General features: G+C 34.5%; 1 protein-coding gene across 1 annotated transcript in view; it reads right to left on the reverse strand.

Moving 5' to 3' along the window:
* LOC124265281 overlaps positions 1–12,798 on the reverse strand; it is a 150,263-nt gene that overhangs the window by 48,406 nt on the left and 89,059 nt on the right. The window contains 2 exon segments of the mRNA XM_046700071.1: positions 4,125–4,136; positions 10,550–10,573. Coding sequence (XP_046556027.1) covers positions 4,125–4,136; positions 10,550–10,573 — 36 coding nt within the window.

The raw sequence follows: 12,798 nt of genomic DNA on the forward strand, positions 1-12,798 counted from the left end.
CCTCAGGTAACACTTAGTTGAGTGACAAGACTGAAGAATCAGTCATGACAAAGCTCAAACTTTGTTCAAGTGAGTGAGTTTAGTTTTATGCTTCTTTTAGCAATATTCCAGCAATATCATGGCTAGGGACACCAGTTGTACAAACATATTAAATGCCACATCCTCAACAAGTCTCATTTCAACAAGAATTGTATGACTATTAACATTGATTGCTTTTTGAATTGGAATATGCCACTTATTAGAATGACAACACTGTGCCACAAGAATAAGGTGCACCTGTACGAGGCCTGGTGGTAGTCGTGGTGGTAGTTGTAGTAGTAGTAGTTGTTGTTGTCGTTGTGGTTGGTGCTGTACATCAAGTGACAGTACAAGATGAACCGAGACATGAACGGACACGTAGTACACATACAGGTGGACAAATGAAAGACAAACACACTGGTTTTAACACATTGACAAAAACAAAAACAGGAAACAGAAATTGAAAGGGTACAATACTGGACAATTATGACAGTGGTATTAGTATGACCAATATTGGAATAGGGAACCATGAAAGAATGTTTTGACTTGTGACATTGAGAACAGATATTTCCAAATAATTTGATGACTGTTTCAGTAAGGAGTCTGTCAGTCTTTCTGTAAAGAAGAAATTGATGATGTTCCAGTGAACACTTTAAATTTGAAATTTCTACTAAGTATTTACAATTACTAGCTCTTAACTGAAGACACATATCCTGACAATGACATTCGTTTCTATTGTTAGATATCAAAAAGATCCCTTTGCAATAGCCTTGTTGCATAGATTAAATTGACAGATGCACAGTTCACAATGTGACACACATGTACAGACAACAAAAAGCATGCACAATATTTACACATATACACAGGACATTACAAAAAACAAACATAGGGATAATTGAAATAACCTCTGTAATTTCCCATCTTGGCATTTAAGTATTTTAAAGGTATCAAACGAATGATAACATACCACAAGATAGTAAGTTTATATTCATTTAAGAATAACCAGCTATCATGTAAATTACTAATAAAGTTTGTGATGTCATATTGTAATATAAACATTGTGAGTCTTGCTAATATTTACTCTTCCACTTTTTAGCTTTCTGTCCAACATGTGTTAAATTATCTAGGAACCATGATTTGGCATTTCACAAAGTCAAATACACAATATTTTTAAAACCATCAACTCATCAAGATCAGGAAAGACATTCTTTTCAGTCTACCTTCTTGGAAGGTGTTACAATTCAATTTTAGGTATGTTATCAGAAATGTGACACCAGAATATAGGACATTAGAATTCTGCATAATTGAGTTATTAACCTGCTTTCGTGAAACGATTTCCACCTGGCCCTACAATGACTGGTGTTCCATCAGGACGAGTAACTGGCCTGCCGTCATGGCCTATAGCTAAACTTTCACCAGGGTCCAACACAACTGGTGCACCATCAGGCCCAAAGACTGGGTTGCCATCTGGACCTTTAGCTAAACTTTCATCAGGCCCCAGCACAATCGGTGCTCCTTTTGGATCAAGAATGGGGTTTCCATCTGAACCAACAGCTAAACTGTCACCTGGTCCAAGAATAACTGGATTGCCACTTGGGTCGATATAAGGTGTACCATCAGGGGTAAGAAGTGGTCTTTCACCAGGTCCTATAATAACTGGCAATCCATCTGGATCAACTAAGGTCTGGCCATCAGATCCAAGAACTACACTTTCATCTGGGCCTAAAATGATTGGCATTCCCTCTGGACCTATCATAGGATGACCATCAGAACCAAGAACTACACTTTCATCTGGTCCAACTAATACTGGCTTCCCATCTGGACCTACTATTGGTCTTCCATCTGGGCCAATGATCGGTTTTTCCACAGGATCTACAACAAATTTCCCATCAGAATAAAGGACAAGACAGTGCCTTTGAATCCAGACTCTGGTCCATCAAGGGAAATACTAACATTGCAGTTCAGGAAACTACAGCCAATTTGGTCATTTCCAATACACGACTCAATAAAATCTCTGCTATATTTACTTCATATTAATTACTGCTTAACACATGATTTTTTCAAAGTTATCTAATTAAATGTTTGCTAAATAAATGTGACTTACCTATTAAGAGGCTAAGTGGAAAGACAAATGGACATAAACAACACAAAACAGGAACATTAAAGCATGCGTGCCTACATACTAGACATGTAACTCAATTTACCAGCTACAATAGTTAAAATAGCAAGTCCTCCAATACACAGAAGGTACATATAGCAAGCATTGTTTTCTTATTAGTGTCATACAAGTACGTCATACAGGGTAAAAATAACTGAAACTTTCATGTATCATCAGACTTGAATACATTTTCACTAAATGTTTCATATTATGTTTGGTACTGGTAACAAAAATATAGTTCTTACCTACTAATTTGATCTAGACAGTGAATTATGACAGCAGTTGTCTAAAGTATAACACTGTTCTCAGAAAGGCACATAATTCTTTTTCATATTAAGGTGTAATCATGATTTTGAAATTCACACATTCACAAACAAACTAAGAGTGTGGTTACAGTTACTGTAGATGGTCATGAAACAGATGAGCATCCCTAGATGCCATACGAGTGGTTCCATTTTTGAGCAGAGTTGTTGGTATAGTTCTTTCCCCTGCCTTAAGGAGGTTATATTTTATGTGTGGCTGTCATTAGTCAAACTGGCAGATGAGTTCTCAGGTAGTCAGAGACAGAAAGTGCAAGGAATACACTGTATGTACAATTGAAAACAAAACCTTAAGGAATGATGGCTCTATAATTTAATGTCTAAATTGACATCTGTGTCATATTTTCATCTCTGTTTTATATGTTTTCATATACATTTTACAGGTCACGGTTTCCAATTTGCATCCCTATCCAAATACATTTTATAGGAATTAAGGAGCTACATTAGCCACTATATCAATTTAAAAGGATCTATTTTGATTCTATATTTTAATTGAAATACAGAAAAGCCATTTTTCTTTTCAATCTTATTTCAAATTTTACCTCTTGATTTTTGTAGGAAATTTAAAGTTGGCTACCCTAACATGTTTTCTAGACCAAATCTTCCTCACACTAAATATGTAGGCATTTGTTCTTTCAACCTATTTTGGAAATTTACCTCACCTTTTTTTCACAAATTTAAAGTTGGCTATCACAATGTAAGTTTTAGATCATATCTTCTTGACATTTAATATGTAGGCATTTCTGATGCAACATAACTGATTTAATAAAGCCTAATTTATGTAATATATAGAATATAAGTGTTTTACCATGCATGTACAATAATCAAGCACATGCTGTCTATGTTCCAAGAATAGCAGTCAATAATGATTAAAGGTATTTTTCTAGCATACCATGAAACAATCATATATTAGACAGACACCTTTCCTCACTAAGATGTCAACTAGCCAAGTTAATTAAATCAATCAATCAATAATTCAGTGAAGCCATTCAGGCATGGCAAATTTATTTTGCATTTGGCGAGGTAATTTTTAATTAAAGCCATTGTTATCTAATCATACTACAGTACAACTAAATAAGCACAGGGGGTTAAACACAGAACATATATATAATACATTTAGGAAACATTGAGAAACATATCATGCACAGGCAAACAGAGCAATATATAGCATTTACAAGAGAAAAACACATTTTCTGAAGAAAAAATACATGTAAGCAAATATGCTTGTTGATGAGGAATGGAATACAAAATTGTTTTTAGTGCCAAGGACACAAAAAGCACTTATGGGACATGAATGATGATGATGATGATGATGATGATGATGATGATGAATATGTAGCAAGTTTGCATAGGTGAAAGTGCTTGTGCCATGAAGAATAGTGCTTCAAATGAATTTCAGAAGAGATACATATTTACACATTTATCTTTTCTGATGTTATCGCAATAATTATGACAAGATAATATGTCAATTAAAATTACATCAAAGTATTTACACAAAATTATGATTACAAATTGCATACATATTTTACATTATTTGTTTTTCAAATGAAATTTGAAAACCTTTATTTTTCAAAGAATAGTAGGAATATTAACAAAAAATCAGAAATATATATAACTATTTTGCTTACCGGGTGTTGGTGCTGAAATATGGAGAGAAGACAGAAATAAGAATTCAATATATTCAGTTAGCAGCATTGTCATTATCATTATATATTATTATAGACTTAGATATAAAGTTCATTGTCCTTAGACTAGAGTTCAGAACATATTTATATTGGTACTGATTTTCTCACAGAATCAACATAAAAACTGTACGATAACCTGCACATCTAAAGGCCCCGAAAGGGAACAAAAGAAACAAGACTAGTATTATAGAACAGCAGCATATACAGAGAACATTTGAAGTAAATATTAACACTTAAATATCCTATATGCATATGGTATCAACTGTGGAGATTGATTGAAAAACCTCATGTATTTGACATGTACAATGTAACTAGTGATGGTGTGCAGTGATAAAACAAGACAAGACACTCTTCTAAGTGACAAGGCCATGTAATACAACACAAAAACAAGGTATAATCTAGTAAAACTTAAGACACAATTCAAGAGTCTTTCTCAAACATCTTTCAAAGCTGCTGAATTATTTTCATTGTTAAAACTGCAATATTTAAGCTACATGAGGGCTTGTAGTATACAACCCAGACAGGACAATCCAGGGGTTGATATGAGAGCAACATCAAATGCAGCCCACCTGATTCATTTAGTTTCATTCATATTACTTTGGGTCAATTCTAACACTGCAAGCAGCTTTATGCTAATTGGCTGCTACATAACTGAGGGAAACAATCCTGTGAATGCGAAAATTTAGGAACTCACACATACAAAGTAATTTGAATGGTGAAAAACCGGAAAAAGACGGTTATTTCCCAAAAATTCTGTTACACTCTCTTCTCTAGAAGAAAAGGTGACAATAACAACATACACTCTATGACCTTTTTCATTTTTTTTTTCAGCAGGATTCTGGGTATTCATTCTCACATCTTTGTCATTTGATGGATTACTAGGGCTGGGACGGGTCCAAATTTTCTACCCGGGTACCCTACCCTCTATTACCCTACCCAGATGCCCATTATGTTAATTCCTGACATCAAATTTGGAAGATATGGTAATATATTCTTCAGGTTTGACACTAATATTTTGAGTGTTTCAACATCTTAACCATGTAGAAGTGATTGTAAATTATGTCTAAATCTTCAAAGACAGTATAACCTCTTTATCGTGAAAGAATAACATATTACATTGTTTAATCTATTAGTCGCATGATCATAACAGGTCCGGGTATTGAGACGGGTACCCTGGTCCGACTCATTACTCACTCGTCCCAGGTATTCGGGTTACCCGTCCCAGCCCTAATAAACACATACAAAAATGACAAAATCAGTGAGTGACAATAATGACAGCAGGTGTTTACAATCACGTGAACATGTTGTGACCGAACATATGCCCTAGTTGTTGTTTGTGCAGACCAATGTCAAATTACACTTGATGCTTCAACAATGGCCATCCAACCCAACACTCAAGTAAATACACATACAAAAACATAGAGGACTTCCTCTCAGACATTTGACAAATACATTTGAAATGGTGAAGAGTGACGCTTCTGCTATTTTCAGTGTTAGTGTCAGGCACCAATACCTCTTTGTCATACAAAGACATATGATACATAGTTTATGTGCTCAACTTGACTGACATTAGATTTCTGCTTGTCTTCACAGCTTGGCTAGTTGTGTAAAGTGCTTAAAAACAAACTAGATGATCTTCAAAACTAGTGAGAATTAATCCCCAAATTGTCCAAATCAATTAACCGGTTTACTATGATTTGTTTGTTGCATTACGGATGCCACAGCAAGTTTCTGTCACTGCGCAACAATGTAAACTGGACTACAGCAAATAATATGTGATTTTCATCTCTATCCTTGGAAGGTGTTGATGGAAGTTATCATGATTCTGGTTGTAAGTAAACTATTACATCGTCTTGTAAGCTGAATCCTTAAAAAAAAAAAAAATCAAATAAAAAAGTCAAAGTTTTTAGCTGTGACACTTGTGGATGAGTCGAGGACCATTACAAGGTCTGTCTCTGTCAGTCTACACTTTGGGGCTGATATACACAGGAATATTGTGATAATGTCAACATGTACAAGGACAAGGAGGGAGTTCAAGAATGACAATATTGAGAGGTTCTGCCAAATCCACAGACATATTCAGAATGTGACTCGAACTTCCTTTAAAATGTGTTAAGTGCTTTTTTGGTATAGATCATGTTTTTCAGGATTGTTGGAAAACTGAATAAAATTCAATCTAAATTTGAAGAAATAGCAAAATACGTGTGTCAGTGTCAGTGACATACATGTTTGCAAAAGGACAATGCAATGCTCATGAATAATACAGTGGAAATGTGAGTTTAGTATTCTGTTTATTGTTTATTACTCTCCACCATAAATTGATAGAAACTGCCTACAGTGTGATGACTCTGAGCTTTCCACGAGTCAAGCAAGGTCTAATACCATTGTGACAGAGATACTTAGTATTGTGATGTCAAAACTGTAAACCATTATGACATCATACGTTTAGCATTATTACACTAGTGTAATATTGCCATAAAAATATTACAATGCAGTATCTTCTTCAGGCGAGTAAAAAAATTGTCTTCTATCCTGTTAAACTCATTGGCTCTTTCGTATTGTTATAAACTAAATTCTGCACACTTACTAATTAATCACCTGATGAAAAGGCAAGAAGTAACACTAAAGCACAACAAAGAACACAAGAATGTTTATCCATAGGTAAGTGTCATGTACTTGATTATATATATATATGATAACATGCTCCCTGAAAGAAAGCCCTAAATCTTTCACATATACTGATGCCCTGTATAGCCAGGATTGTACATTGACTGAAAAATAAAGAACTAAATAAAGAATAAAAACATAGCATGTCTTACCTGTTTAAGTGAAGCAGGAAAATATGAAAAAGAAGGGAAATTGAAAATTACTAATTTATACAAGATATATCTGTGAGCCATGTAGGTTGATCCTGGAATTCATGATGACTGTTAGTATATCATTAGTTACTTAATGTGATTATCCAGATTTGTGAAAAAGTTAGCATGCTATATGGTTCATGACACTAAACTTTGATGTGTTGATGGTTACTATATTATTATGCAAACAGATAGATTAGTGTCTCTTGAAATTAAATCATACACATCACACAAATTGTAGTTAGATGAGAGAAAATGTTTTAAAAGTACTATTTAAAGTAAGCTATTCAACAAATAAAAGCGCTTTTCTACATATTAAGCAACTACCTCTAAAGCATTTTCTAGCAACCTTAGCAGTAAATCTTCGTGCTTTAGCAGAAAAGATTACTTTTTCTTTATGCTAAATAGCAAATTCATAAAATTTGAAGCAGCATGTTTCCTTTTAGTTTCATTAGAGGCTGTGAAAAAGACCCTTCTTTTTTGAAACAACCAAATTTAAATCCAGAAACAAGTAGCATTTTGTATAAAGTTGCAAGGAACAGTGCTACAGTAAGCACCCTCTAGGGCACTAGTATATAGTCATGCTAGAAAAGCTTGATGAACTAACAGCTACCAAACAATTAATACACTTTATGGATTATATCTCTCAAATGTAATGATATGATTCTTCAAATAGCCTTTTGTACTGATTGGTTCAAATGAATTTCCACGTGACAGTCTGTATTTCATAAATGGAAAACAGGTGTCTTGATCTGCCTTAACTTTGTAAAATTCCATGTAAAATCTTTCATGAATTTTCTTTATGCATGCCTCAGTGTATTCAGGTTCCAGACTGAAATGAAGTGATCAAATCTATCCAATGTTTTGGAATAAAGCTGCATTTGAAAGGTCATGCACAGCTTCCTACATCAATAGTGAAACTGCTTCTAACTTAAAAAGGTCTCTTCTAAATAAGGTTAGTGCAGTCATATAGTAGTACAACTGCAGGTTTTGATAAAATTAGTAATTACATGCACATCATGCTGTATTTATGTTACAAGTTCAAACAGTGCCTCATTCACACAAAGTATCAGGTCTACAGAATATTACTGTTCTGACTTATGATGATACAATGATGATACAATGATGGTAACACATATGAGGATGGCATGCAAGGACTACCGTCCACTTCCTGCAGCAGACACTAAGGGAAACAACTCACGTGTTGGAGGGGGGAATGTGATCACTGTAAAACGGGCAGGTGAAAAGGTTAGGTAGGTTTTAAGAACATGGAGAGGGACTGAAAACTGATTTGCCTTCTTGCTCACTAGACATCTCTAAAAATTATATCCTGAAACTCAAGGGAAATCGTGAATTCATATTCCTATATTTCTCTTCAATTTGATAGATACAATTAGTTTTGACTGAGATGTTACAGTTGATGTTTCTGGTTTGTACCATGGCAGGTCATGTTGGAAGGACTTACCTGGGCAGACATCTGCAAATATCACATTGGCCAAGGAAGTCAACTCTGAAAACTCCTGCACATTAAACATGTTATCAGAGGCTGGAGATGTGGCTATGGACTCCAGTTCACGTGTGTCAGACAACCCAACACCTATAGCATATATATGAATGCCCTCGTCCCTAGCAGCAATGGCTTCTGGAATAGTTCTCTCAGGGTTCACACTGGACACACCATCAGTAATGATCAGACAGACGTTTGGAACATCTGGGCGATCACCATTGTAACTGAGAAACATTTCTTCTCTCATCAGACGTATTGCATCTGCTGTGTTGGTTTTTCCATACACATATCTGATGTTGCTGACTGCTTGTGCAATGTTTCTGTATTTGTTGTGAGCATTCAGGTTGAAGTGAATCCTGGCCTTATTGCTGTAACTCAACACTCCTACCCTCACATCACCTGAGTCAATGTTGGCAGTACTCAACAACTGTTTCACAAAATTGAGCATTTTCTTAAAATTTAACTGATTGACACTGCTTGAGGAGTCCAGGAGTATGACTAGATCTGTAGGAGCCATACCACATCCTGAAACATTTGCAGGAACGGTGATGGGATATGCTGATTTGGTATACTGGTATGAAGCATGTCACTCAAATCAGACAAGGTATTATTGAGATGCGTCAGGGTACATAGGAAGGATTTACTGGGATGCTATGGTTATAGCATATATCATATCACTGGCAATCTCGTCCAATATGTGGTAGGAATATGGGTAATATATATGATGGATTCTGGGTGAAAGACACTTGTAGGATATACAGGGATACCATGTTGATACATCTGGATATGGCATTAATCAGTATGATAAAATGACACAGTTACAGTTATGAAGATGCATTTCCCATCATGCAAAATGATGCCTGTGTTGTAGAAGATATATTTTGCATGACTCATTTGGGGGGCTAATATTTGTCACAGGCTATATTTTTCAATAATACATTCACCACTAACTTTTTACCATACAATTATTCTCCACAAAAATAAATCCTGTTACTAAAGGAAGCATAGTTTTGAAATACCAAGTGGTTTAAAGGGGATACAATTTTTCTTTGATGTATTCAACATGTGAGGCTCCAAGAATGTCCATGTTATTCTTACAGTTATCAGTTATTGGTATTAAACATGACCCATGACATTTCTTCCCTCTGAAACAGGATGGGGAATGTCCTCTTAACAGGAATCTTTTGAATGAATGGTAATGACCATATGATATGACATTACTGCTGGAGTATGTAGGGAGGGATGTATAAGTAGGGACGTGGTTACTGGATCATTTATGTTCGTGCACATGCCTGACTTCCATGTGTCATGCTTCAGTCATACTAGTGAATAAAACAAAGATGTATTTTAGTAAAACATGTTAATGTTAGAGTAAAATTATTAAGAAGTGTAAAGCATGAAACAATTATTCTCAGAACAAATGGCTGAAATTAGAAATATTCCTTGTAAATCATAATTCAAACAGCTTAATAAATAGCACTATGGTAAACTAATACCTCATGGTAACAAGAGGAAACAATTATAAAAGAAATAATAATGATTAAGGTAATTGAATTTATTCCTTCTATTATTTTGTGGGGATGTCATGATTCATCATGATTCAATTATCATTGCATTGCAAATTTAACCAGAAAAATTTATACACGATATGTCTACTAATGTATTAGTTCTTTAGTGAGTTTCAAAAGACTTGCAATAACCTGGCCTGAGAAATACACAGGTCAGAAACAAAATGCTAAATTTGATTGCATAGTATTAAGAGAATGAGACCAAATGTACCTGTCATGCAACTAAGTATTGCAATATGGATTGCATCATGACTTCAGTTTCAGAAAATGTATTGATACATGAGGCAGACATATCGTGACATACCTATTATATTGGCCTACCATCCAAAACAGTCCACAGACAGACACAAATGATCAAGATTAAATCTGCCTATATAATGAAGTTGTCTTCTATAACATGGCTACAACTTGTAATGTAATTGTCAAGAACCATACCTTCGGTTGGTGGTGGCGTGGCTCCTGGAAAACAAGACAAAAGTGAAAAATCAGTATTGGAAATTCTCAATTGGAAAGGCATATTCTTAAGATTCATATCCATAGTCAGATAATGGGAAGTGATATGAGGGAATTGTAGCAGGAATGGAAAAAAGAAAGTAAGGTTGAAACTATTAGAATTTAAATTAGATTGGAACAAGCTGGGCAAAAGACTGCTTTCAATCAAAAGTATTAATACATTTCAAACCATAGAGAAGGGGGTGGAGTTAAAATTGCACATAACTAATCCTAAATTCTAGTCAAGACACATATATCTATTTACAAATGCATTTACACGTCTCTTTTTGTTAACAGAGAAAGATGAAAATCTTCACTTTGGTAAACGAAGTGATTAATAAGCATATTTTTCAAACATCTTCTGATAATTTTATATACATTTCTTACAGTTTATAGAATTACATTTTCATTTATGCGATAATAAAACATGAATTGAAACAGTTTTCAAGGATACTGAAAAGTACAATTTGTACTTTATAACACACAGAGGAAACAACAGTTTCCATGAGACAGTGAATAAATATACAAATATTGTGAAGATTTTGTGCATACAAAACAGTGGGCAAGATTTAGTAACACATAAAGCTTTTGGACAACCACATACATACACTGGAACAAAGATGGCCAAATTAGTAGTGAACAAATAAAAAAATTAATATAATTAATAAAGCAAATTAATGAAATGAGAAAACAAAAATTAGTATAAAATGCAAATAAAAGTGAACTGTGTTATTAATGAAGAAACATGTTAATTATTAATTTCTCTTTTACCATGAGATATCTGGTCTATTGACCAGCATGCTATTAAGGAGTATCATTTCTCTAGGATGAGGCTACTGGACTCACTGAAATCAGAAAGTTAGATGTTAGTGACACTAATATAGGTGGTTTCTATAGATAACACCTCTTACGTTTATTCACAAGATGTATGTTTGGTTGCAAAACACATATTTATATAATAAGCATGGAAGATATATGTGCTGTTGACATAAGCTAAACAAAAAGCTAGATATCAGCTTTGGGCATTTAAAAAACTAGTATTAATGATTAGAATATAAGAACATATACAAGCTCTGGGAAGACCAGTGTGAAAGTTGTAGAGATCACATGTATAATCATTTGATTCCCTAAAGAATTGGTATTCTCACAAGCAGCATAACTGCTCTGATTTGTTACAATGTACAAATAGAATAAATCCCCAAATACATGCTATAAAAGTACATAATTTATCATCCTACTCTGGTTCAAACTTGTGGTATTCATACTTAATTTGTATTGACTAAATTTCCCTGGGAGATTAAATTATGTTGTTTGATGAATGTTACAGGTATCTACCAAATTCATATGCTCCCACACATGCTTTAGAGATGACTCATTTCCTTTGACTATATAACATGTTTAGCCAGGTGAGCAGACATAAGCCTTTTCTGCAAAAGTCAATGCTTGTCTTACAACCACACAGTTCTGTGTGTTAGTAGCGATAGTGCAGTATTGCACAGGATTATTTCTTAAAGAGCCTGGCAGTTAAAAGCTTAGAAAGTAAGCCATACAGGTGTTATTGGGAGAAAAGAAGGTTAATGAAATGGAAAGATGACAGAATAACTCAAATGATATGGCTAAATAGGAACACTGGGTGATGATGACATAACAGAGCAATATCAACAGTGTGAAACATCATGTGACACTTCGTATTGTGAGTTTATGAAAATGTGTGCAACATGATGATACAAGTGTTCATGTGTGCTGTAATCTTACCTTGGTATTCAACTTGTAGATAATTCAATGGATATTTAAACAATATCAACGTGTAAATGAAAAGATGAGGAACATCAAACCTAGAGCATTGTTCATTGTCAACATGTCAACATCAGAGTCAAACACATCAGAGCATTAGATTCTGATGCTGATCAATAGATAAGTTATGAAACTTTGGTGGACAAATCATAATGAGTGCAATGTTTCAGCTTTAACATAATACTTATATCAACATTACATACCATTTCATGACCAATTTTACCTTAGCTATACTAATGCAAAAAGCAAAAGCATGCAATAATCCTGAAAAGATCCAGGTCTGAGTGTTGACAGGCCATCATTTTCTATCAGCATTCTCTGATGTCCAAGAAGACCAAATGACACACAATGTATGTCTTCTGAGCAGCTTCCTTCAGGATTAATGATTAGGTCCTCAG

Source organism: Haliotis rubra, unplaced genomic scaffold (genome assembly GCF_003918875.1).
Source record: "Haliotis rubra isolate DU_JTF1 unplaced genomic scaffold, ASM391887v1 Scf97, whole genome shotgun sequence".
Taxonomy (NCBI): Eukaryota; Metazoa; Mollusca; class Gastropoda; order Lepetellida; family Haliotidae; genus Haliotis; species Haliotis rubra.